The sequence below is a fragment of the Megalobrama amblycephala genome, linkage group LG13 (assembly GCF_018812025.1).
Source record: "Megalobrama amblycephala isolate DHTTF-2021 linkage group LG13, ASM1881202v1, whole genome shotgun sequence".
In the NCBI taxonomy this organism is placed as follows: domain Eukaryota; kingdom Metazoa; phylum Chordata; class Actinopteri; order Cypriniformes; family Xenocyprididae; genus Megalobrama; species Megalobrama amblycephala.
Window position 1 is genome coordinate 39,368,862 of NC_063056.1, and position 27,978 is coordinate 39,396,839.

General features: G+C 37.5%; 1 protein-coding gene across 4 annotated transcripts in view; it reads left to right on the forward strand.

The window, feature by feature from the left end:
* The window catches only part of LOC125280827 (mannosyl-oligosaccharide 1,2-alpha-mannosidase IA), a 272,485-nt gene that overhangs the window by 155,180 nt on the left and 89,327 nt on the right, over nt 1-27,978 (forward strand). For all 4 annotated transcript variants that reach the window (XM_048211569.1, XM_048211570.1, XM_048211571.1 and 1 more), the window contains exon 3: nt 18,932-19,047. In XM_048211569.1, the coding sequence (XP_048067526.1) occupies nt 18,932-19,047 (116 nt within the window). The remainder of the gene's footprint in view (nt 1-18,931; nt 19,048-27,978) is intronic.

Here is a 27,978-nt window from a genome sequence, read left to right on the forward strand (position 1 = left end):
TTTCAAAATAATTTTGATTTTGTGTCCATCACAAGGCTTTTACACTTGTATTCATCTACTAGCACTGATTCAAAGAAAATTCTGTATTTACTTTTTGTATGTAGATAAAAACAGCAAGATTAAGGGAAAATCATCAGGGAATCCCTTTGGAATTACAAGCAAGGTAATGAAAAACTGGCCACAACTGTATTACAAAGCAGGAGGATTAAAGGAGATTGGAGAATTTGTTACAGTAACGACTTAGATGGAAATAAGTCAGAAGTCGACAGGAAAATGAGGGACTGTGGGATATTTCAGTCCGCTGACGATGAGATCATGTCTTCATCGTGACGTCCGGTAGTCATGACGGCCTTATCTACAGCGCTCACTAATCGCTGTTGACCAGTTTTACCCAGAAGCCCTTAAGCCTCTTGATGACCATTGAAGCCGTTTTTAGTTCAATCACTTTTCCTCTGTTTATATTTATGCTGTTCTGGTTACGCATGAACAACTTAAATTAATTTGCTTCTGCTGTAATTTAAGAAAAATTAAAAAAAGTTGGTGTGTATTTTTATATATATATATATATATATATATATATATATATATATATATATATATATATATACAGTGGCATGAAAAAGTATGTCAACCCCTTGCAGAATCTGTGAAAATGAGAATTATTTTAATAAAATAAGAGGGATAATAAAAAATGCATGTTATTTTTTGTTTAGTACTGTCCTGAGTAAGATATTTTACATAAAAGATGTTTGCATTTAGTTCACAAGACAAAACAATAGCTGAATTTATTCAAATAACCCCATTCATTAGTATGTGAACCATTGATTCTCAATATTGTGTGTGGTTACCTGATGATCCACGACTGTTTTTATGTTTTGTGATGGTTGTTCATGAGTCTCTTGTTTGTCCTGAGCAGTTAAACTGAGCTCTGTTCTTCAGAAAAATCCTCCAGCTCCTGCAGATTCATCAGTTTTCAAGCATTTTTGCATATTTTAACCCTTTCCAGCAGTGACTGTAGGATTTTGAGATCTGTGTTTTCACACTGAGGACAACTGAGGGACTCAAACACAACTATTAAAAAAGGTTCAAACATTCACTGATGCTCCAGAAGGAAACACGATGCATTAAGAGCACTTTTGAATTCAAATATCAAGGTAAATTGTACTTAATTTTTCTGCCGGGAAACATGCAAGTATCTTCTGCTGGTTCCGAAGGGCAGTACTAAATAAAAAACAATGATATTTAAACAAAATAAGAAAAATTGTGACATCTTCATCCTGTTCAAAAGTTTTCACACCCCTACTCTTAATGCATCGTGTTTCCTTCTGGAGCATCAGTGAATGTTTGAACCTTTTCTAAACAAAAAATAACATGCATTTTTTTATTATCCCTCTTATTTTATTAAAATAATTCTCATTTTCACAGATTCTGCAAGTGGTTCACATACTTTTTCATGCCACTGTAAGCCTTACAATGATCTATAAACTAGCGTGCTCCAAAACAAAATTCCAATGACATAATTTGCATTTAGAAGATAGTCTTAGTCTTTCGCTTCCGTTAAAATGGATCACAGATTTTCATAACATCACTGCGGACTTCAGCTTCTCATCAAATCTTCTGTCCAATCAAATTCTCTCTAGAATCTAAAGCGTCCCGCCCCCTACATTGAAACTGTGGCTGAAATCGGTCACTTGTTCACACATTTACTATTTTCTATGTGGCAAATGGCACATAGTGCACTATATAGGGGATAGGGAATGATTAAGACAGTTTAAATATCCTTTCCATTGGGGCTAATGAAGTCTGGTGTCATGTGACCCGCTGCAGCACACACAGTCTGCTCACAGAGCACATCATATGCACGATTCGGTGCAGACACAAAAGACCCATTTGAATTCTGCACAGAATGATATTTTAAAGTGATACGGAGGAGAAACAGTTAAAGATTAGAAGGAAACTGCGGTTTTACCGAGTTCAACTCTGGCCAAGGTGTGATATAAACAAAACGCTATTGGCTGTTTTATTTTTGTCTTCCTGTTTTAGTGGACATTGCATGAACACACTGAATAATGTTGTGGGTTTCAATGCACTTCAGTGGCCCTTTAAGATGCATGCAGACATGAAAATGTGCTTTGTTGTACAAATCACCCTCTTCTTATATTTCAATGGTTTAAATTTATCACATCACAACTAAACAATCCACTTACAAAGATGAACAATGTTTGCAATTAATTTCCCATGAATGTTCTGTGATTGTTTTCCAATGCACAATCGTTTGTCATGACCAGAGCACAACGACTTCTGAATTTCTAGCAGACTGTTGACTGCGCCAAGCCATTTTGCTCTCAGCCAATCAGCTTTGCTCTGCTCTCTGAAAATGAGTCCCTAAGTTGATTTGGAGCATGAACACATCTGATTGGCTGCCAGTTGCGGTTGGTGATTGTTTGCAGTTGATGGGTTTGAACTGGTTGAGTCTGAGCGTGTGCGATCCGTCCCTCAGTGCCGAGAGAAGGTAAATAAGAGGCATGAAATGAACTTGTTTTCTTGCCTGGAGGGTTTGTGAAGTTTTACATTCGCAGTAGCACCTGGACAAAATTTCAGTGGAGCCGCAGATGTAATAATGAGGAAACTATAACTGCCTTCTTGGAATGAGGTGGAAAAACAGAGAAGAAAAAAGAAGAAACTGTGGACTGCTAATTAAATGGTGAATGAAAAATAAAGGCTTTAGTTAGACGGCTTGAAATTATGGAGTGGTAAATGGGATGTAATCATGTTTCAGACCGTAAATATGTTCCTGGGGCCATTTTCACAGTTTTATTGAGCTGGCATAGCATGGTGTGAAATTAAAGGTGAATCTTCAAGGTGGTTTTACATCAAGTGCTAATTAACCAGAGTGTCCACCAATCAAGAGGTCCATTGTGCAAATTTCCATTTTAATATGGTTCTGCGTTTCATATTCTGCAGATTAGCGCTTTTCAATCTTTCAGACCTTAATGCATTTATTTGATTAATTTCTATTACCTGACCATGTTAGCTGAAAAGGGACAATGAGGACCGTCAGACAGTGAATGATTTGAACCCTGTATGAGTAATCATGGGAATACTGCAGGTCCATCAGATCCTTTTTTTTTTTTTATTTCATAGCAAAGTGTAACTTTTATCGGCCACCTCTATACAAAGTTAGTTAAAAGTATATCCAAATGTATCCATATAGATACTATATACTAGCATGAAGCGACACTATAGAGCAAATCTCAACTGCTTGATTGTTTATATCATTGCAAAAGATATAAACCAGCTCTAATCTGCTAAATGTGACTATAAGGCATGAGGATATTATAAACTTTATTATTTTCTGTAAAGCTGCTTTGAAACAATATGTATTATGAAAAGCGCTAGAAATAGAGAGAGCATAATTTTATACTCATTTTATCCCCAAATTCTAATTAAGTCTTTTCTTTTCTTCTTGATTTTGGAATAAAATGTGAGCTGTGTGATTGGTCCTGTTGGCCAACCCATTATGAAATGAGAGCAGCACTTTCTCCAGCACACTTGAGTTCTGCGACAGTATCTGCAGAGTCGGCAGATTCCTTCAGATGATCGTATTATGGGCTGTATATCATCTGTAAACAGCCAGATTGAAGATCAATGATGAGATCATGTGACCCAGAACATCATCTCTGCAGCCTTAGAGGTCGTGCACGTGTTCAAAAACAGAATATTCAGAATTCATCAGTCATTTTGTCAGTCATACATGAATGAAACAGGTAAGATTTCTGTAATAGTACTAATAAACACAATGTGTTTTAAAAACACAATAACCAGGTTTATATATTTACCATCAATAAATCCCATTTGTTTAAATCTCATACTAATTGAATATTGCTTGTTCCACAGTTATTTAACCATATTTATATTTTTCAAATGAATACATTTAATTGTTTTCACTATGAATAGATTCGAAGCAATTAGAATAAATGCATTTTGAAAATGACTATTTTAAAGGGGTCATGAACTGCATTGTTTTATAATGTTTCCTGGGGTGCACTTATAATGTTAGTATGCTTTTTACATCAAAATTTGTCATAATTTAGAAATAAAAGGCATTTTTCCTACCCTGATTTTAGCCCTCTTATTTGAACGCTCTGTTTTAAGGGGCGTGTCTGCTGTGAGACTTCAGTGTAAACGCCCACTGCTGTGATTGGCTGACATCTTTGCATGTGAAATGGCTCAGTATTACTCTCTCGAAGACTTTTAGCACATTTTTACCGTTACAGCTCTCAAGGTTACCTAATCGTGAAAAGTGTTGATTATAGCATTACATTTAGATCTATGGTATTATATTTAGATCGTGTCATGAAAGGTTGCAGTGATGAACATTGTAGCCGATCACAGACATGTTGTTGAGATCATGAAAGCAGTGATCTCGTCATTATAACTCTGCACACCAACGAATGCTTTCATCATAACTAACAGTGATGTAACTAAAAGATTAGTTGAATAAAACGGGAGTTTTGGCTCGAGTCCAGAACTCAGTCACTGATAAACTCACGCTGTTTGATTGATGATTGATCTTTATATAATTTAATCACCGTTTAAATAACAGATTATTTTCATCCTACTAAGAGAAACAACGTAAAGTTGAGTGTTTAGTCGCTGGTTTGATTTACTGACACACAGACAAAGATCATCTGACTGTACATGAATCATTAATATCAGATCAGGCATTAGAATGAACACAGTTACTGACATGTTGTTGCATTGCTGTCGAGTCCATATCGTAAAAGTCTGTTTGCACCGAAATGCGATTGATTTACCAAAGAATCCACAGTGAAATGTACCGAATACAAATAAATAAAGCTCAACTGAAAATAAATAACCATATTCCTGCATTAGGATCCTTTGAAAGGTAATGTTATTTTAGTCCTGTATCGCTCTTCTCTCCTCCTCATCTCACTAACACACCAGTGGGCGGGGCTAATGTTGCAATGATGTAGGCGTTGATTTCTTCTGTGGAGGCGGAGTTTCACCTATCTATAGGGGACGAGTCGTTCGCTGGGTCTGGTGTCAATAAAAGCTTTTATTGGACTAACCAGGAAGTTTCAGTTCTGAGACTTACAGGATATTCTTATAGTATGATGACCTCTTATATATCCAAAAAAAAAAAAAAAAAAAAAAAAAATCAAGGAAAAGTTTATTCTAAATTCATGACCACTTTAAATAAAATAGAAGTGAATAGTTGATAAACTACTGCATATGCAGTGCAGAAATCTTTTTGTATAAACATGCACTGATGAATTGTTGAGTGTGCTTTAAGTAAATGGGGTTGATTTTGATTTTGTTTTCACATATTACATGTCACTATGAGCACTTTCAGTGTCATCCAGCATTATAACACGTTGCTCATTATCCTGCATATATACTGCATTTCCAGGTGAAGACCTTCTGAGCACAGAGACACGCCTGTCTGTTGCCATTTCCAGTCCGCGCTGGTGTGCTTGATTGTCTATCATACATAATCTACCTCTGCTCCAATCGATCTGCTCTCCTGCCGCAGTCCAGCGAGCCGGGAGCCGTCGTTGTCGCATCTGCTGCGATGAGCTTAGCAGGTTCGATTGCGCCGTCAGGACTAACTAATCATATTGAGATGTTGTCATAACAGAAGCAGCTGTGTTAGCGAATCAGCTCGCTCCTGGCATGACCAATTAGAAGAAGTTTTTGAAAGCTGCACGCCTGGCCAGACTGGGCTTTTGACTGCCTGATTACACACTGTCCCTCCACGGCCCGTCCTTATCATCATTAGCCCAGCAGAGTGTGTGTGTGTGTGTTGAAGCAGAAGTCAAACACTTCTCATTTCTGATACTCATTAGGAATAAAACTTGAATTTAAGTCCGGTTAGTAATTTTGAGCTGTATAATCACACCACTAATGTGCGTAAATGTCGCAGTTATCACTTAGTTAGTAAAGTAGTATTTTTCAGCTTTAAGTTACCAAAAAATCATGTTAGTTTTTAAACAATAACAGCACTGATTTCAGTACTATCTGCTGTGATTTTTAGCACTGTATTTTTTACTTATTTGATCAGACTGCTAGATCTTAAGGCATTTTTACATATTAAAAATGCCAATCAAATATTTTTATATCTGAGATGATAACGGGATGCCGTTTCACATGGATGCTGGCATTGCATAGCTTCAAATAAATGATGCTACAGTATGCAATGCCAGTATTTGTTCTGCAGGCACTTTTTTTCATTTATGTTTTTTTCTCTTGCTTTTTTCATTTATCATTTAGGTTCATTTATGTTTTTCACTCCTTTTTCTGGAAACATTTGCTAAAGAAGTTTGTTCATTAATGCAATATAGTCACATTTTTTTATCTTAAAAGTGAACAGTAACATTATCATTAACTCTTTACATTAACTGTTAGTGTGACGTCAGACACCTTTATTTCTGGATTTCCACACAAGTTACTTTAAAGGTGCAGTAAGTGATTTCTGAGAAACACTGTCACTATTTGAAATCACCAAAAGAAATGTGCCACTACCCAAAGGGATCACACCTCTATCTTGATAGCTCCGCCCCCAAATTCATTAACATGCTATGCAACACATGCACCTCCCCCCTCATGAGTGGACACACCCCTTACTGCTGATTGGCTACAAGTGTGTTTTGGTGCTCAGTTCGATCCACTTTCAACAGCGTTTCTCAGAAATTGCTTACTGCGCCTTTAAAGGTGCCGTAGAACGTCTTTTCAAAAGATGTAATATAAGTCTAAGGTGTCCCCTGAATGTGTCTGTGAAGTTTCAGCTCAAAATACCCCACAGATTTTTTTTTTATTAATTTTTTTAACTGCCAATTTTGGGGCATCATTAACTATGCACCGATTCAGGCTGCGGCCCCTTTAAATCTCTCGCTCCCTGCCCTCCCGAGCTCTCAACTATAAGTACAATTATACAGTGCATAAACAAAGTTCACACAGCTAATATAACCCTCAAATGGATCTTTACAAGATGTTTGTCATTCATACTGCATGCATGCATCGATTCCTGTGAGTATAGTATTTATTTGGATGTTTACATTTGATTCTGAATGAGTTTGATAGTGCTCCGTGGCTAAAGCTAATATTACACACTGTTGGAGAGATTTATAAAGAATGAAGTTGTGTTTATGAATTATACAGACTGCAAGTGTTTAAAAATGAAAATAACAACAGTCTTGTCTCCGTGAATACAGTGAGAAACGATGGTAACTTTAACCACATTCAACAGTACATTAGCAACATGCTAACGAAACATTTAGAAAGACAATTCACAAATATCACTAAAAATATCATGATATCATGGATCATGTCAGTTATTATTGCTCCATCTGCCATTTTTCGCTATTGTTCTTGCTTGCTTACCTAGTCTGATGATTCAGCTGTGCACAGATCCAGACGTTAATACTGGCTGCCCTTGTCTAATGCCTTGAACATGGGCTGGTATATGCAAATATTGGGGGTGTACATATTAATGATCCCGACTGTTACGTAACAGTCTGTGTTATGTTGAGATTCGGCTGTTTTCCGGAGGTCTTTTAAACAAATGAGATTTATATAAGAAGGAGGAAACAATGGAGTTTGAAACTCAACGTATGTCTTGTCCATGTACTGAACTCTTGTTATTCAACTATGCTGAGGTAAATTCAATTTTTGATTCTAGGGCACCTTTAAGTGGCATTGTGTCACACTAGTAGGAAGGTGAATTGAAGGCATCATTAGATCAGAAGTGTGTGTATATAAGAACCACTATGTCTCACACACACTTGCACATTGTCAAGGCCTCAGACTGGACTAATCAATGGCATTTCTAAGCAGCGGTTCTCAGTCTCTCTGTGTCAATGTCTGTCTGCTTTCCCCCATAATGGACTGCATTTATTTTGACTATGGCTCTAATGTCCCTTGATCTATCAATTTTTGTCCCTGTAGTGCAGCAGCTATCATGCCGGGCAGACGCAGACATCATTAAGCTCATTGGTCGGGTCCGCGTGCTCTGGACCGGAGCGTTTGATTACCATAACACCAAAGAGGAGCAGCAATCACAGGCCGAGCTTCTGCGCCGCCGTGTCTGTGTCTTTGTGATGCATCCCTCAATCAAACGAGAGGGAGAAGAAAGGCGCTGATTCAAAGTGCACACGTACGGTTTTGGTAATGTGTTGCCCTCGGCTGCGGTAATGATCAGATGATAAAACCCGACGCTCTTTGCCACCACCGGAGACGAAGAGTGAGAAACGTTTGTGCTGTTATGAGTCCTGCCATTCTCTGTGGGAGTGAAAGGCCAGGCGAGTCTTGTGTTATATTGGCCTGATGCTTGTGTCGCGGTTCATGTTGATCGAGGAGCAGGGGGGGTCAACAGGTGCCCTGGCTGTATATATATATATATATATATATATATATATATATATATAAAATATGTATATATAATTTACATATAAACTAAATGAGTGAATAAGGCATTTTTGTGTACACAAGTGGTGCAACAATTTAGCAACAAATCTTTCTATGGCAGAGCACTTAAGAATTAATTTCATTTTATAAAAAATAAGTAGTATTTATTTATTTAAGTGGAAGTTAGTACATTTATTTACTAAATCCACTCTGTCAATACTTCTTAGCTAAAATGTTGTTGTTTTTAAATAAAGCTAAAACTTTTAAACATCATTTTTGGTAATTGAAATAAAAATAAAATATACATTTTTGATACAAACTTGAACAATTTTTCAGGATTCTTTGATGAATAGAAAGTTCAAAAGCAACAGCATTTATTTAAAATAGAAATCTTTTGTAACATTATACATTTCTATACTAATAATAACATTATTATTTTATTATTAGTATAGAAATGTAATATAATTGTATATATAATTTAGTAAATGTATATATAATTTATTATTTTGTAACATTATACATTTCTATACTAATAATAAAATAAAATTATTAATATCTTTCCAAAAGAAATTCTTACTGACCCAAACTTTTGAATAGTATTGTATAATATTTCAAAAGCTTTCTATTTCAGATAAATGTTGTTTTTTTGTTTTTGTTTTTTTGTTTGTTTTTTACTTTCTATTCATCAAAGAATCCTGAAAACAAAAATGTACACAACTATTTTCAACATTGATAATAATAATAAATGTTTCTTGAGCAGCAAATCGGCATATTAGAATGATTTCTGAAGGATCATGTGACACTGAAGACAGTAATGATGCTGAAAATTCAGCTTGGTCACAGAAATAAATGACATTTTATTTTATATTACAACAGAAAACAGTTATTTTTATTTTTATTTTTAAATTATAATAATATTTCAGAATAATTACTAAAACTAAATAAAGACAGAAAATATAATTATAAAATAAAAGAAATATAAATAAATATAATAAAAAACTATAATTATACTTATACAACTTAACTTGACTTTCTATTTTCTGGTGTGATGAATGATTCAGAATCACAGCCCTCTAATGTTTAACGTCTTAATTGAGACTCATTATCCGCTATTCCACCTTCTATCCGAACGGTTCTAAGAACACTAAGGAATGATTCCATTTCCACTTGAGCTTGGTTCAGCGAGACATGATTACATGTGCTGGTAGAACGCGTGTAGTGACATCGCCACTCCGGATTGGTCACTTATCTGTTGAGTGGCTACCAGTCTCTCTCTAGCTGGCCAAGCGTGCTATTTGAGCGAAGTTAATAATAAAATGAAAAGAAATATCTGATCATCCTCCATAACGTGGTCGCTATTTAGATCTCATATCGCCTGTAATCTCTTGCATTACCAAGGCAACGACTGACGCATTTGTGCTATGTTACAAAGAGCTTCGTTATCAGCCCTGCAGTGGAAAATGAAACCATATGCCGGCTGGGCCGGATCAGCACGGAATGGAACGGATAAGCAACGAGAACAGTTTGGCCAGACGGTGGAAAAGCAGCTATTATTTGATGAGATTGCTAAAATGGAGACATTTTCACACGAAACTGAATTAAACATGAAAAGTAATTATTTATTTTTCAGATTTTCAATGCTACTCACATGCAACTTTATTGTTATTTGATGAGGTCAATGTTTATGAATAATGCATTCTGTTCAGTCATGTTGAGCGTATTCTGCAGTCTTCAGTAAATAGTATGGTAGTACTCCATTCTGAATCAGTTTTTCTGAATCAGTGTCAGTGTTGGTTTAAGGTCTCGTCCTGTCAGGGCCCGTGTGTCGGCGTCTCCTGGGGTGGAGCCGCGGTAATGAATAAGATGGTGCTGCAGCATCTCTCGAGCTGGCTGTGATGGATTGATCTGCTCCTCGCCCCATCTGAGTCTATCAATCAGTAGTGCTTTGCCTCTGTTTTCAATAGGAATTTGCCACGCTTCAGCGCGCGTCGCCGCCGGCAGCCTCTGGGACCTGGAACTCGCTGAATTAAAGATCATTTTCTTTCTCCTCTACCCTCTAACGTAATTTGTCATCAAATCACGAATATAGCTCATGCACGAGGCATTGCGTCTTTCATCTGTATGTTGCGAGCATTTATGGCACACATGAGTGTGTGTAATCTGTTTTGTAGATGTATGCAATGGATGTAGAAATCTTTTGTGTATTTTATGTGTTTTTGGTAACGAATGGCTTTCATCTAGGCCTAATTTGTTAAAATGCTCCTGTGTGTTTTCATAAAATCATATAGATATATATATATACAGTCAAACAAATTATTCAGACACAAAATTTTTTATATATTTTTACTAGTGGGTGCAGAACACTATAGTTCATTTATGTAAGTGAGGATAGCAAAATAAAGTAAACTGTGACATTATAGCCAAAAAAATCTTCATACAGTGGACTACCAGTAAAATTGATAAATTTGTGACCAAAAATTATTCAGACACTTCGACCTGACCATGTTTTGCTTAAGTGTTATCTGACATAATTAAGATGAATTTTTCTGACACAGTTTAACTCTGAGATCTTGTCATATTTTATTAGAATCTATTTTTTAATTTCTATTTATTTGTTTCAGTTTTAGTATCAGTTATTTTTCAAGGCAACATTTTTTCAAGCATTTTTCACATTTTTAAGTTTACATTTTTCATGTAATATTTAATTTCAATTTTAAATTGAATTTAATTTTTCAGCTTTATTTCAATTAAAGGCACAATATGTAAGATTTTTGGATTCAAATATCCAAAAACCACTAGAACAGTGTTATATATTTTGTTGACTTGTGTACTTACATTATCCCAGATGTTTCCAAGAATGATTAAATCCAGAGAAATAAGCAGTTTAACCAGGACACGGACCATGTCCGTGCATTGCCTATCAATGACGTCATACCCGTGTTACCTTCGACATCCGGTTTTATTTTGTAGAAAACAATGGAAACACCAAAGACGCTTTAATATATTATGTGTTTTGTTAGACAAGGAAACAACTGTTTGGATACCTTCATCGACAGAAAACTAATGATATTTCTAAAATCGATCTACAGTGCCCTCCACAATTATTGGCACCCTTAGTAATTATGAGCAAAAGCAGCTGTGAAAATAAATCTGCATTGTTTATCCTTTTGATCTTTCATTCAAAAAATTCACAAAATTATAACCTTTCATTGAAGGAAAATAATTGAAAGTGGGGGGAAACTCACATTATGAAATAAATGTTTTTCTCCAAAACACGTTGGCCACAATTATTGGCACCCTTTTATTCAAAACTTTTTGCAACCTCCTTTTGCCAAGATAACAGCTCTGAGTCGTCTTCTATAATGCCTGATGAGTTTGGAGAACACCTGACAAGAGATCAGAGATCATTCCTTCATGCAGAATCTCTCCAGATCCTTCAGATTCCAGCTCCATGTTAGTGCTTCTTCTCTTCAGTTCACTCCACTCATTTTCTTTAGGGTTCAGGTCAGGGGACTGGGATGGTCATGGCAGAAGCTTCATTTTGTGCTCAGTGACCCATTTTTGTGTTGGTTTGTTTTCCCGATGGAAGATCCAACCATGGCCCATTATTGGATTTCTAGCAGAAGCGGTCAGGTTTTGATTTTTTATCTGTTGGCATTTGATAGAATCCATGATGTATCTGAACAAGATCTCCAGGACCTCCAGCAGAAAAATAGTCCCACAACATTAAAGATCCAGCAGTATATTTAACCGTGGGCATGGGGTACTTTTTATCCATGTGTGCACCAAACCCATCTGGTGGGTTTGCTGCCAAAAAGCTCTTTTTTTAGTTTCATCTGACCACAGAAGCTCGTCCCGTTTGAAGTTCCAGTCTGACAACTGAATATGCTGGAGATTGTTTCTGGATGAGAGCAGAGGATTTTATTTTATTGAATTTTATTGCTTGTGGGGCTTTTTGATAATTTTTTAGGCTTTCTGAGACTCAAGACTCAACTAATTTCTGCAATTCTCCAGCTGTGATCCTTGGAGAGTCTTTGGCCACTCAAACTTTCCTCCTCACTTCACATTAGGGTGATTTAGACACACGTCCTCTTCCAGGCAGATTTGTAACATGTTTATTTAATTGGAACTTCTTAATTATTGCCCTGGGATTTTCAATGCTTTAGCTTTTTTCTTACAGCCACTTTCTATTTTGTGAAGCTCAACAATCTTTTGCTGCACATCAGAACTATATTCTTTGGTTTTTCTCATTGTGATGAATGATTAAGGGAATTTGGCCTTTGTGTTTCCTCATGTTTATACTCCTGTGGAACAGGAAGTCATGGCTGGACAATTTCATGTTCATGATCACCCTGGTGTGCTAAAAAATGTAAATATTAATGGGAATATACTTCAGAGATATTTTACTCATAAGAATTTCTAGGGGTGCCAATAATTGTGGCCAACGTGTATTGGAGAAAAACATTTATTTCATAATGTGAGTTTCCCCCCACTTTCAACTGTTTTCCTTCAATGAAAGGTTATAATTTTGTGAATTTTTTGAATGAAAGATCAAAAGGATAAACAATGCAGATTTATTTTCACAGCCGCCTTTGCTCATAATTACTAAGGTTGCCAATAATTGTGGAGGGCACTGTATCTTACTGCAGTGTGTAACAGTGTCTCACAGCAGCCGTTGACCGAACGCACAGAGTAACATTATAACATCATTTGCAACACACTCAAATGTATCTAATATGATAAACGGAGCTGCGTTACCCCACATACGCTTGACTGGAAGAAGCAGAAACAGTGACTGCGGCACAATAAACGTTCCACTGCTCTCGAGGTGTGTGTCGTGCTCGTCTCTCATTAGCAATCACATCGCCTCGATACACTCACACAGCACTTGGCCCTGTTCTGCTTCATACTACAGTAATGTTAATAATCTCACCCGCGAACATGATTTCTAAACATGAGTCCCGTCGGATTCTTTTCCACCCGCTGTGAAGTGAAGACGACATCTCTCAATCTCGGCATCATCAAGCGATGCCTTTGTTTTGAATAGGCGAACTCTAGAGGCAAAAAACTACATATTGTGCCTTTAACACATTTTTTTTAGTTTTAGTTCATAACAGCACTAGACGATATACACCTGGATGACAAAAACAGACTGCAAGAACTTAAAAATTTAAGCCAAACAACACATTACAATGTGCTTTGACGGAAAGGTTAGGAATGACTTTGTCGGATCAAACCCGGCTGATGTCTCACGCTGAGATAGAGATGTAGAGATGGCGTTGAGATAGAAGAACTGATAGGTTGTGACAGTCAGCGGTCCTGCTATCTTTCTCGCTCTATCACTCGCCGTCTTTGCCTCAGATTAAACCCCGACCGGGTCTGAAAAGTGACAAATGCGAGCAAGCGAGTGTCTCCGGCCCGTGGCAGAATCTCTAGAGGAGGCTGATAGCAGTCGGCCATATGCCACATTGTTACTAATAAGAGGAGCAGGAAATGGGACACGCCTCAGATCCGCAATCACTCAGGGATCTGAGAGCACTGCATATCTTTTGGCTTTTTACCCCTTTGACGTCCTCTGCTGGTGACCTCATTAGCTGGCCTGTATCGGGATTAAGCTGAGGTCAAAGATAAAGCCGGACCGTGCTCTCTGAGGGGCGTGAGGCTTGATTAGAAAGGAACGATGAGCGAAGGGAAATAAGGAAAGATGAACGGCTCCCAGGATGTCTGATGTGATTAGAACTGATAAAGAAGACTGATGTCACGTTGACCGCAGAAGAGAGAATCATCCTAGATCATACAGGCAGTAGTAGAGATGGTCAAACAAAGCCCTGACGTGCCGAGACAGTCCGTAATAAATGAACAGATAACAGCTTCTAACTTATCTAATCTACACCTAAAGCAAGTGGCACATCATGACAAAACTAGGTCTTTCACATATTACTCAAGTAAAACATTATGCTTTTACCACATGGAAATCTTCATTTAACAGTACATCAAAGTTAAAATAAATGAAAATCTTATATATATAATATGGTGAATGGGACACTTTTTGCCATTGAGATGACTTGGAGTGTCCCAATCAACCAGAATTCACCCTATATATTGACATCTTAACATTATAAATTGACATCTTCACCCTTTATCAAAATATTATTGAACATTTGTTAAAGATTTTGTAAGCAGTTTGCATACGTGTAGTTGTGCCTGGAGTGGATTGTTTTATTTGTGATAATAACTCAATGAAACATGCCAAATTGTGACGATGTAATTTTGGCCAGGCTGTCATATAAAGAAATTATGAACATGCAAAAACAAGAGAGGACCAACAAAATATTAATTAACTGATTGTTGTAGTCAATTTTTTTTTTTCCTATGAGATTTTTTTTTTCTATGCATTTTTTTTTTTTTGCATAAAATAATTTTGTCAGATAAATACATTAACCGAGTTTAGTGTTTTGTTCTTCCCTCATATATAAAATATTTAAAAATATAAAATTTTCCTCTACTTTTAATAGTTTAATTTTTTTTTTCAAATGATTTAATTTTATATATACTGTATATATTTGGCCTTATAGATTATTTTGTTGTAATTTTTTCACATTACTGTACCTGATTTTTTTTTTTATTTAAACAAAATATATTTTACTTAATAGAAGAGATTTATAAAATGTATTTTGCACTTAATTCTGCCCCAATTGTTGCTTGTTTACATTGAATATGTTGCACTAAATAAACATTTATGTATATATTTACGTGTAGGATCCAGAATGAACACTTGCAGACTGCCAACTGCAAGTAAAATTGGCTTTGGAGAGCTTTGGATTTAGTCACCAGCTGGTGTGTAACTTTATTAAGAAGTAAAACATAACACATGGTTTGTATGGAACTGAAAGAACTATAATCTGACCCAAGCTGATGTAATAGATGAGCGTGACTCAAAGATACTCAAGCTGTCTAAAGAAAACTTCTGACATCACACATCGCCCGAATGTTTTTCTCTGTAAACAAAGGGCCATTTACTAACAGCTTTCACCAGGGCAAACCCTTTTTTGGCTTTAAAAAAATACTGTCAGGATTTACTACTGAAGATACGCAGTGAAAAAATAGTGCTGGAAGGCATGGACAGGGTTATTTTTGTGGCTGACATTACTGCATATGCATTTGTAGGAGTTTTTCTTTCAGGTGCAAAATTTATGGGAGGAGAGTATTTAAATGAATCATGCAAGGTGATTTACTAAAGTTTGCGCTAATTTACTGGTTTAACACACCAAAAAAGCATGGCTTAAAGGGGTCCTTGATTATGATTTCACTTTTTTAACTTTAGTTAGTGTGTTGCTGTTTGAGCATAAACAACATCTGCAAAGTTACGACGCTCAAAGTTCAATGCAAAGGGAGATATTTTCTTTTACAGAAATCGTTTTTTAAGGATTACAACAAACGGCTGGTAGGGACTACAACGAGCTTCTTCCCAGGTTTGTGACATCACAAATCCTAAAATTTACATAAACCCCGCCCCCGAGAACACACAACAAAGGGGGTGAGGCCATGTTGGGCTGCTTTAGAGAAGAGGAAGAGTTGTTGTAGTACAGTGTTGTTGTCATGCCGTCATTTTACTGGATTTGCACAAAAGATTAACATGACGGCACATGCTAGTAGATGAGTTGAATCATCTCCACAGCAACTACTTAAATTTATCCACCAACCGTTCAGAAACATCCAGTTTCATTCTAAAAGTTGTAACTTCTTCCTGAGTCTCTCCATCAGTGTCGACTCCGGTAATGTAAGGCTGAACACCGTTACTGACAATCCTCATTTTGGCTGCGTGAGATTCTCCAGCTTTGTTGTTGTTGAGCAACCAAAGCGAGAGCTGTTGAAGCTCCTCCCTCTTCTGGAAAGGGGGCCGGGAGAAGCAGCTCATTTGCATTTAAAGGGACACACACAAATGGTGTGTTTTTGCTCACACCCTAATAGAGGCAAATTTGACAAGCTATAATAAATGATCTGTGGGGTATTTTGAGCTGAAACTTCACAGACACATTCTGGGGACACCAGAGACTTATATTATCTTGTAAAAGGGGCATTATAGGTCCCCTTTAAACCAGACACTAATTTACGTTGCTCTTGGTAGACTGCTTTGCTGATTTTGGAAATTATCCATCTTTGCTCTTTAATGTATGCATTAAATCACCCACAGAACTTTCCAATCCATCAGCACTTTTGCGCTCTCATGCTAATTTGCAGTTTAGTAAATCTGGCCCTAAATACATCCCTGTTTTTATTATTTAAAATAATGCAAGTTGTTCTGTGAATGTGATGGGTATTTTCACACCACAAGTCACACAAACCCACTGTCCGGCTCTGGTTTGTGGTCTGTGCAGTAGCAGATCATCATGATACGATCAGGCTGCGAGTTTTATATGCTGTCTATGCTTATCACACAGTGCTTCCTTCATTATTTCTGCTGGCAGAGATGCCTTTTATGTGCATCCATTCCAAATTGACGTAACGTCTAAACACAATTGCAACGGCTCCTTTACCAGTGTTTATCTGCAGGGGACTGAAGACTTTCACTAGTAAGATCACACCATCTTTTATTTTTTTAGTTCTCTTTGCAGTTATTCCCACACTTTTGTGCACACGCTAGTTGTGCTGGTGTTTTTGTGCAGCATTACTGGATAGCACCTTGTAATAGGCAGCATTGCTCATAGTTGCATCACATTATCACACTGGCACACGATGCCCAAGGCTCCGATTTGCGCTACGTCTCATTTGCACCCGAGTTTGACGAAATCCTTCTCAGGCTGCAGTATTTCTAGGGAGGTCATGGGAAAGGCTGTGGCCTGTGGGTGTTGGTTTTTCATTTCTTTTTCACAGTTCTTAAGCTCCTAATTGAAACGCTCATTAAATGTGTAGCAGCAGGGATTTTGCATCAGAGTTTTGGGAGTCGACACACTGCGTAAATCGCGAGGTTGAAACGCATCCTGTTTTTATTGCCTCATTCATTCCCATTGGAGGGATGAAATGTTTCTTTGTTTGTCAACGTCACCTATCTACATATAATATGTTTTTCATCTGCTCCGATGGAGCCACTGCCTCCCTGCATTTTCCTGAAGCAATAAAGACCTTGTTGTGTGCATGTTAGTTTGTGTATTTTCTACATTAAAGGGGGTGAAGCCAGAGCAATCTCGTTTAAGGTCGAGTGAATTAAATGAAAGCCTCAGAATATTTTTCATTAAGGTTGTGGGGAGAATTTAATAACTTCAAATTAAATGCAGCTAAAGCTCTGGTGTTGTGAAGATCTCTGTGTGAGAGGAGGGAATAAGGGACGTGAAGTTTTGTAGCTGGAGATTCACATACATTCACTTCAGGGATGCACAATATACTGGCAGTTATAATTAGTTCTATTTGATTTGAGCTGTTTTAAAGGGTCATGAACTGTGTTGTTTTTATTGTTTTATGTTTCCTGGGGTGCACTTATAATGTTAGTATTATTTTTACATAAAAAAATTTTCCTAGCCTGATTGTAGTCCTCTGATTTGAACGCTCTGTTTTAAGGGGCGTGTCTGCTATGAGTGTAAACGCCCACTGCTGTGATTTGCTAACATTTTTGCATATGAAAAAGCTCAGTATTACTCTCTCGAAAACTTGTTGCACGTTTTTATTATTACAGATCTCAATGTTAACTAATCATGAAAAGTGTTGATTATAGCATTTCATTTAGATCTATGGCATTATATTTAGATCGTGGCATGACAGGTTGCAGTGATGAACATTGTAGCCAATCACACACATGTTGTTGAGATCATGAAAGCAGTGATCTTGTGATCTTGATCTTGAAACTCTATTTCTGCGCACTAACAAATGCTTTCATCAGTGCAAATTCGATGTAATGAAGAGATTTGTTGAATAAAATGGGTCCAGAACTCAGTCGCTTATAAACTCACTCTGTTTGATTGACAGCTCCAGCAATTGTAAAGGGAGCGTTCTTTGATCGATTTCTATTTATAATCACCATTTAAATAGCTGATTATTTTCATCCTACTAAGAGAAATAACATGAAGTTGCTTCTTTAGTCACTGGTTTGATTTACTGACACACAGACAAAGATCATCTGACTGTACATGAATCATTAATATCAGATCAGGCATTAGAATGAACACAGTTACTGACATGTTGTTGCATTACTGTTGAGTCCATATCGTAAAAGTCTGTTTGCAAAGCTTGCGCTGAAATGTGATTGAGTCTCAAGAACGCACGTCGTGCGCAGAAGACAAACAGCCAAGGTCAGGATTTTCATTAAATAATACAATCAGTTTCAGTTTGTTTTTAAAAGAGTGTATAATTTTAAGGATGATTTGTTCCTTTTTGCTAGATAAACAATTTGAGCATTGTGTCAGTGCGGATACAACCTGAAACAAAACCAACTGATAGCTGTTGTATATTTCATGCTTACAGACAGAGCCATATCAATAATTTCATGTATTGTGTGTATGTTGTGTTGCAGGTGGTCTTAGAGGGGCTTCTATCGTGGATTCCCTGGACACGCTGTACATCATGGGTCTGATGGAGGAGTATGAAGAAGCAAAGGAATGGGTCCAAAACAACCTGGACCTGAACTCGGTGAGCAAACAATGTTGGGTTGGAATCACTGACATTCCTCTGTGGGTTAGCAGCTAAATCTAAAGCACTTGTGTAAAAGCCTTCTATTGATTCAGAGCTGCGCTGGAATCAATTGTTTCTTTTAACCAAAGTCTAGTCCAGGGAATTGAGACACTTTTTGCCCAAATCAAACATTCTTGAGTGGATGAAAGGCCTCTGTTTTGATTTCATGTTGACTGGACTAGTGTGCTCAGTCCTCTCCATGTGCTGAGGATTGAAAGAAAAAAAAAACTATTGGTTGCTAGGGTGTTGATAGGATACAAGGTTGTTGTGGTTAGTTGCTGCTATGCCTATGCTTTGGTGTTCTAAAGGGTGTTGCTTTGTTTTATTTTTGATGTGTTGATGTTCTGAATGGTTGCTAGGGTGTTCCTAGGATACTAGGATGTGGTGGGTAGTTGCTAGGCTGTTGCTAGCTGGTTGCTTAGGTGTTGTGAATGGTTGCTAGGGCGTTGTTAAGATATGAAGATATTGTGGGTAGTTGCTATGCTGTTGCTTTGATGTTCTGAATGGTTGTTAGGGTGTTCCTAGGATACAAGGACTTGGTGGATAGTTGCTAGGCTGTTGTTAATTATTTGCTTAGGTGTTCTGAATAGTTGTTAGGGTGTTGTTACGATATGAGGATATCGTGGGTAGTTGCTATGCTGCTGCTTTGTTATCTTTTTGTTGTTTTGATGTTCTGAATGGTTGCTAGGGTGTTGCTAGAATATGAGGATATTGTGAGTAGTTGCTATGATGTTGCTTTGATGTTCTGAATGCTTGTTAGGGTGTTGCTAGGATACAAGGACATGGTGGATAGTTGCTAGGCTGTTGTTAATTATTTGCTTAGGTGTTCTAAATGGTTGCTAGGGTGTTAAGATATGAGGATATTGTGAGTAGTTGCTATGCTGTTGCTTTGTTATCTTTTTGTTGTTTTTATGTTCTGAATGGTTGCTAGTGTGTTCCAAGGATATTAAGGATGTGGAGGATAGTTGCTAGGCTGTAGCCAATTGTTTGCTTAAGTGTTCTGAATTGTTGCTAAGGCGTTCCTAGGATACTAGGATGTGGTGGGTAGTTGCTAGGCTGTTGCTAAGTGGTTGCTTAGGTGTTCTGAATGGTTGCTAGGGTGTTGTTAAGATATGAGGATATTGTGAGTAGTTGCTATGCTGTTGCTTTGATGTGCTGAATGGTTGTTAGGGTGTTGCTAGGATACAAGGACATGGTGGATAGTTGCTAGGCTGTTGTTAATTATTTGCTTAGGTGTTCTGAATGGTTGCTAGGGTGTTAAGATATGATGATATTGTGAGTAGTTGCTATGCTGTTGCTTTGTTATCTTTTTGTTGTTTTTGTGTTCTGAATGGTTGCTAATGTGTTCCAATGATATTAGGATGTGGAGGATAGTTGCTAGGATGTTGCCAATTGTTTACTTAAGTGTTCTGAATTGTTGCTAAGGTGTTCCTAGGATACTAGGATGTGGTGGGTAGTTGCTAGGCTGTTGCTAAGTGATTGCTTAGGTGTTCTGAATGGTTGCTAGGGTGTTGTTAAGATATGAGGATATTGTGGGTAGTTGCTATACTGTTGTTTTGATGTTCTGAATGGTTGCTAGGGTGTTGTTAAGATATGAGGATATTGTGGGTAGTTGCTATACTGTTGTTTTGATGTTCTGAATGGTTGCTAGGCTGTTGCAAAGTGGTTGATTTGGTGTTCTGAATGGTTGCTAGGGCGTTGTTAAGATATGAAGACATTGTGGGTAGTTGCTATACTGTTTCTTTGTTTTCTTTTTCTTGTTTTGATGTTCTGAATGGTTGCTAGGGTTTTGCTAGAATATGAGGATATTGTGGGTAGTTGCTATGCTGTTGCTTTGATGTTCTGAACGGTTATTAGGGTGTTGCTAGGATACAAGGACATGGTGGATAGTTGCTAGGCTGTTGTTAATTGTTTGCTTAGGTGTTCTGAATGGTTGCTAGGGCATTGTTAAGATATGAGGATATTGTGGGTAGTTGCTGTGCTGTCGCTTTGTTCTGAATGGTTGTTAGGGTGTTGCTAGGATACTAGGATATGGTGGATAGTTGCTAGGCTGTTGTTAATTATTTTCTTAGGTGTTCTGAATTGTTGCTAGGGTGTTGCTAGAATATGAGGATATTGTGGGTAGTTGCTGTGCTGTTGCTTTGATGTTCTGGATGGTTGCTACATTCTAGGGTGTTGCTAGGATATTATGATGTGGTGGGTAGTTGCTAAGCTGTTGCTAAGTGGTTACTTAGGTGTTCTAAATGGTCGCTAGAGTATTGCCTGTGCATTGTTATGTGGTTGAGCGTTCTGGATGCTAAATGGTGCTTACTTACAAATGTGAAAATAACCCACCCTAAAATTCATTGAAATCAATTCAATAATGAAATGACTTTGTTCCAGATTGGTGGTTTAAATAAAGCTGATGTAGCTGTGTGTCAAAAATAGAAATGGGGCATTCGCATTGGGTGCTTGCTGTGTAGAAAAGGGGGTAATCCAGTTTAGTTGGGTCTGAGCACTTACACTTTTCTACGTTTGACATCTAGAAGTTTGAATTACTCTTGATACTGAGATTTTGACCGTGTAAAAATGGCTTGTTAAAATCTGTCATTTGTCTGTTTTCACATCATTTAAGCTGCTGTCTTTGCTCAAGCAGAACGGTTTTATTGCATTCTGATGCACGGCAGCAAACTGCTCTGATTTTTCCTGAAGGTTTTTTGGCAGTTCATTAAAGGCACCAATGGTGTTTTGAATGTCGTGCTGGTGAGAAGCCCAGTGGTGCATATGAATGATACCTTCTGATTGGTCTTTCCAAGTGTATATGAATTATGCATAAACATGTTCAGACACACAACACATACTGTAGAGTATTTCCAGAAACAGTGCATGATATTAATAATTATACTGTGATGAAGGTCCTGCAGGATGGGCAATAATGTCTCTCTTTGTTCATGAACTCAGGGTCTGGTGGTGTTGGTGAAGTAGCAGAAAAGTGTCTGAGGTGTTTGGTGGTGAGGGAGGGCAATGTTTGTCATGAAGACACACAGTCTAGATTTACTCTGCACACTTTGTCATAGAGAAAGCCAGCTTCATCTCTCACTCCCCGCACGCTTTCAATCAATCTCCTGCCGAGTCTTTGCTCTTTAGCTGACAATTTGCTCACTGATGGAGAGCAGACCACTTCACCGTGTGGCCGTCCCGCTCTATGACGAGGAAGAGATTTTCTAATCTAAGCAGAAGATGGCAGCCGATGTTTCTGTATCAGTGAGGAAAAGACTTATAGTCAACAGCTCGAAAGTTTAGAGATTGACCAATATATCAGCAAGACCAATCAATCGTCCGACATCTGAGATGATGGGCGCTGGGCTGTAACTGTGCCCACTTGACCAAAGTACAAGTGTTAGCGCCTCCTAGTGTAAGTTCAAAGTTTAATGACAGAAAATAGATAAAACCATTTTTAAGTGAATTTTGACAGAATATTGTGTGAATTCATTCATCTATTTATCTATCTTTATGGTGAAAAATAATTACTAGGGCTGTAAATTGCAATTAATCGCATCTAAAAACAGTTTGTTTAAAAATATATATGTGTGTGTATATTATTATATTTATATACAGTATATTAAATATATATGTCTGTGTTTGTGTGTATATATGTGTGTGTGTGTGTGTGTGAATATTATATATATATATACATACACAATCATGCACACACACAGACATATATTTAATATTTAAATATAATAATATATATACACACACACACACATATTATGTATGCAATTAATTGATTTTGCAGCCCTTCTAATTGCTGTGTTTTGATAATTTTGACAAAATATTGTGCATATTTATTAATTTATTTATTAATTCATTCAATGATCTATTTATCTATCTTTTTGGAGAAAAATACTATTTTTAAAAATATGATTCAAAGATTTAGCATGTTTAGTGACTTTTGACAGAATATGGTGAACTGATAACGTTAACTGATACGGTTATGTTTTATTTATGATGTTGAAAAATGATAATAACTTTGTTTTGAAATGAGTGAAGTTTATTTTAGTACTTCAGCCATCACTCAGACAGGAGACGAGAAAGAAAAAATCCACACCTCAGCAGTTCTTCCGTTTCTTAATTCACTCCTCCGCCGACCCGCACAACGCTACCAATCAGACACTTAAGTGGCTCGTTACATTTCTTGTGCTTTCCTGAGATGTTTTTAGCTCATAAATATGTATGTGTATTACTGAGTCTGCAGTCTAAGTGTGTGTAGTCAGACATTTGATGCATCTGTTCGATGGGAATATCTATCTATCTATCTATAGTATCTATCTATCTATCTTTGATGGATCTGTGCGATGCAACACACTGGGAGGCAACGGGAAGACGGAAGGCCGGTTTAACGTTGGGCAAGATTGAGCATTGCGATCAGGTCAGAACGAATGACTTTACAGATCCAGCTAGTCAAATGTGATGCAGGACGGATCTTGTAGAACGACGGTGCGATTTGTCTTCCAAATAGCCGTGTCCGTGAGCAGAATGACTCCGCGTATTTCACACTCTCGTGGGCTGGAATGAGCAATTGTGAGTTAATCCTAGCTTTAGCATGAGGCCAAGCGGGCCAGGATGGTGTCAAGAGCGTTTATCTTGAGGTCGGGAGAATGAATTTATTCAGGGGAATGACTCTCGTTTTTTTTTTTTTTGTTCGAGGCGAACGTAAACAGAGCAGAATCCTAATGGCCGTGTTTATACTGCGGGATCGGAGTAATCTGATTAGTTCCATTCTGTGCTGGTGATGTGATTCACCACCGCTCCCTCAAATCAGCCAATCACAATCTGAACATAAAGGGTAATTGAAGGGAATTTCAGCTCTCGAAAAAGCATTTTCTTATTACTGTGTCTGATTTGATTGCCCTATTCACTCTTCCAGATTCTCCGCTGCTCTCAGACACACAGAAACACGTTCGCTCGCTTGTTGACGGGGCTGTTTGCGACTCTGATAGTGTCCGATGACAGAGTTGATTAAAGTTTGGAGCAATAGGCTCTGTGACGGCATCTGCGGCTCAGTAATGTGACTGGCACTTTTTTAGAGGTGACTCAACACTTTTCACTGCACCTGAGAGTGTTACGAGTGCATGTTGTGAGGCAGCCGATCTAACTGAGCTCTCAAAAACTATTTGAACACTTATAGATGTTTGAACATCACTGCATTAGATAAAAAAAAAAAAAAAAAACATAAAGCAAGTGTCAGATATTGCAAAGAAAGATGTGCATGTACACAAGTTGTATTGTATGAAGACAGGCAGTAGTATTGTGTGACTTTGTGAAGCGTAAAGGCCGTTCACACCTAGGACGATAACTATATTGATAAAGATATAGTTCTAAAAAACATTCTAAAATTAAAAGAATATCAGAGTCCAAAGGGGTGAGTCCATGTTATTGCAATACAGTATGTAACACAAATGCAATAGATAATACATAAATACATAAAAGCATGACAAATTATAACCATAATTAAACTAAACTATACCTGTTCTATCTTCATGCAGCATATATTCTCTGGCTCTGTAGGCATCTTACAACAGTTCCCATATGAGTGATTTATAGATTATCATGACTTGTTGGATTCTACGTGTCACTTCTTCTTGAGTCTCTCCATCATTGTCCGACTTCGGTTTGAACATAAAAGGCTGAACAGTTTCTGACATTTTCAGTGAGTCTGCGTGAGGTAATCGGCGCTGCTAACCCGAGCTCTTGAATCCCCGCCCTCTTCGTAGGAGCAGCAGCTCATTTGCATTTAAAGGGACACACACAAAAACTGTGACAAATTTAACATGCTATAAAAAAATTATCTGTGGGGTATTTTGAGCTAAAACTTCACATACATACTCTGGGGACATCAGAGACTTATTTTAAATCTTGTAAAAGTGGCATTATACCATCCCTTTAAAGAGCTTGAGCATTTAAAGCGGTAGGCGACAAAAGTGCAGCACACGCTTATAATAAACAATGTTATTGTCAGCTGGTCTTCATGCTAATATAGTTATCGTTATAGTTATTGTTTGTGGTGTGAACGCAGGTTTGTGCGGCATCCAGATTTGATTTGAGCAACCAAACAGGATTCAGAACTGCAATTTGTATATGAATGTAATGAAGGAGAATTAAAATGATTGGAAAGTCAAATAAATGTACAGTACACAATTGTAATTTTAACTAAAAATGTAAAGTCTGTTAAGACAAACTCTGAATTTTGGATCTGCAAAGCATTGTTTGAAAGTTTCAAAAAGCATTAAAAAAACACAGTAAAATTGTAATATTGTGAAATATTATTACAATTCAAAATAGCTGTTTTCTATTTGAATATATTGTAAAATGTAATTTATTTCTGTTGCAAAGCTGAATTTTCAGCATCATTACTCCTGTCTTCTGTGTCACATGATCCTTCAGAAATCATTCTAATATGCTGATTTGCTGCACAAGAAACATTTACTATTATCAATGTTGAAAAAAGTTTCATATTTTTATGAAAATCATCTCTTTTAAACCATCAATTTAAAGCATCCTTCAAAAAAAAATCTTACTGACCCCAAACTTTTACATTTTTTTGACCCCAAACAATTTAAATTTCAATTCATGAATTAAAAGAGAGACAATTCTTAAGTTCTAAAATTTGCACAACCCTGATGTGAACATTCCAAATTGCAATGATGGTCTCTTTCAGTGTCAATCATATGCTTATGCATATGTGTATTTGAGCATTTCTTCATCAGAATATAGCATAACCAGCATAAACCTGCCTGTAAATCCATGCCAATCCATTTCAGCGGAACGCTTTGGAATTTTTCTTTTTGTTGAAGTGGTCAGCATCCAATGAGAGCAGAGCTCAGAGTATCTTCTGAGTGTATTTGTGAAGCATCTCTCCTCTGATCCCTTTTGATTTGCTGAGATGGCGTGTGTGCGGTGAGCAAAGCACACACGAGTGTCCTCTTCCTCTCCGGTTCAAATCCGGCACAGCAGAACAAATGGAAAAGCTTTAATGAAGTCCTGCAGGCTGTGGATGGACCGCTGTCATTGTCAGCATCAATCTGTACTTCTGCTGTGTCCTGTTCCTCCTCTTTCCTCTCTTCTACAGTGGGGCATTGTTGCTATGGAAGCCCTGTTTGATTCGAAGGAAACAAACCACCTCCGTTAGACTGACTCAGAGCTCTTCACAACTTTGAGTCTACTGTTTTTCTATGTAATAGGGAAGTATTCGATTTCAGACAAAGTGCTCATCTCTATGATTGACAGTAACTGGAGGGTGGGGGCGGAGCTTAGTGAAGGATCAATTAGTCTGGAATATTCCATTCTTCTAATACCTGGAATCCACTCACTCTGTCTCCAGGAGGAGATGGTAGATGTCAGGCGCGATTCTGCATGGACACAGTTGACATTTTCAAAGATTTTATTCTGAATGAGCATTTGACATTTTTGCTTATCTAACCATACAGCGCAAATGATATTCCACGGGAAGATACGCATCCTTTGAAGAGGCAAAATAAGAGGGCGGATAATTAGCGTGTTCTTTGAGCTCTTGAATGGAGACTTCCTTGCTGAGAATCTCTCCTGGGCGTCATCTGAAGAGATGCAGGAGAGAGAGAGGGGAAAAACTGATGGTATTTCCCCGTAATACTCGTAGTGCTTCACCCATCTGGAGCCATGTGCAGATGTTCATGTAGTTTATCTAACTGAAAGAGTGTGTGTTTGGGGTGTAGGTTCAGATTTCTCATGCTTCTGTTTGTTTCATGCCTCTGGGGTCTCAGTTTCAGTTCAGTAGAGTGAATAATTGGTACAATTGGTGGTGCATTGATTAGGAAATCTAAGACTGACATCAATTACTGATATTTATGAAACGGATAGTTCCGGCCCTTGATTCTGATTGGTTGAACTGCGTTCAAAGCTGTTGTACAATTCCAGAAAACATACAGCTGAGTGCATTACATAAGTATCGCTGCACCACTGAATATATGTTGCTGCGTCTGTCTTAGCAATGTTTGTTCTCAATTGATATTGTTCATTGAAGCTTCCTGCATTATGTATAAGAGTATTGTGAGAGAGATATCGAGTGACCGAGTGTATTACCTACATTCAAATTTAGAATTTTCCTTCAGGTCAGTCCTATGTTCATAATAAAAAATCAGTTTGAATGTGTGATATCTTGTCTTTTTAACAGTTAAGGGGTTTTCCCGTGACTGACAGCACTAGTCAAAGCATTTTTCATTTGCGTCTTGTTCCGTGTTCACAACCAGTTTCAATATAAAAGTCTTTGCGACTGAGTGACTCACTCATAAAGACAATCATTGCTGCCATCTAATGGCGTAATAAATGTAACTTCTGTTGCTGTTCATGGTCAGGGACTATTTTTTCCAGCGGAAGGAAGGCTTTTAGTGAAACTTTACTTCATGAAAGTTGCATTGATACATATTTTTTGGCTTTAATATTTGTATTGTGTGGTAACCGTTTTATAAAAGCAATAAGCCCTGTGAAGCCGTGGTTTACAGTGAATTTATAACAGCTAAGGGGGTTTTAGGCACTCCGCTCCGCATCATGTCTAACAATGCCCTTTTAGTTGTTATAAATTCACTGTAAACCACTGCTTCTTGCGGCTTATTGCTTTATTAAAGCCCCCCTGTGGTGAAAAACAAGTTTTGTTGTTTATATGTCTATGTGGTGTTTTTAAAGTCCCCCTGTAGTCAATCATTTTATCCCTTAAAGGTGCCATAGAATGTAAAATTGAATTTACCTTGGCATAGTTGAATAACAAGAGTTCAGTACATGGAAATGACATACAGTGAGTCTCAAACACCATTGTTTCCTCCTTCTTATATAAATCTCATTTGTTTAAAAGACCTCTGAAGAACAGGTGAATCT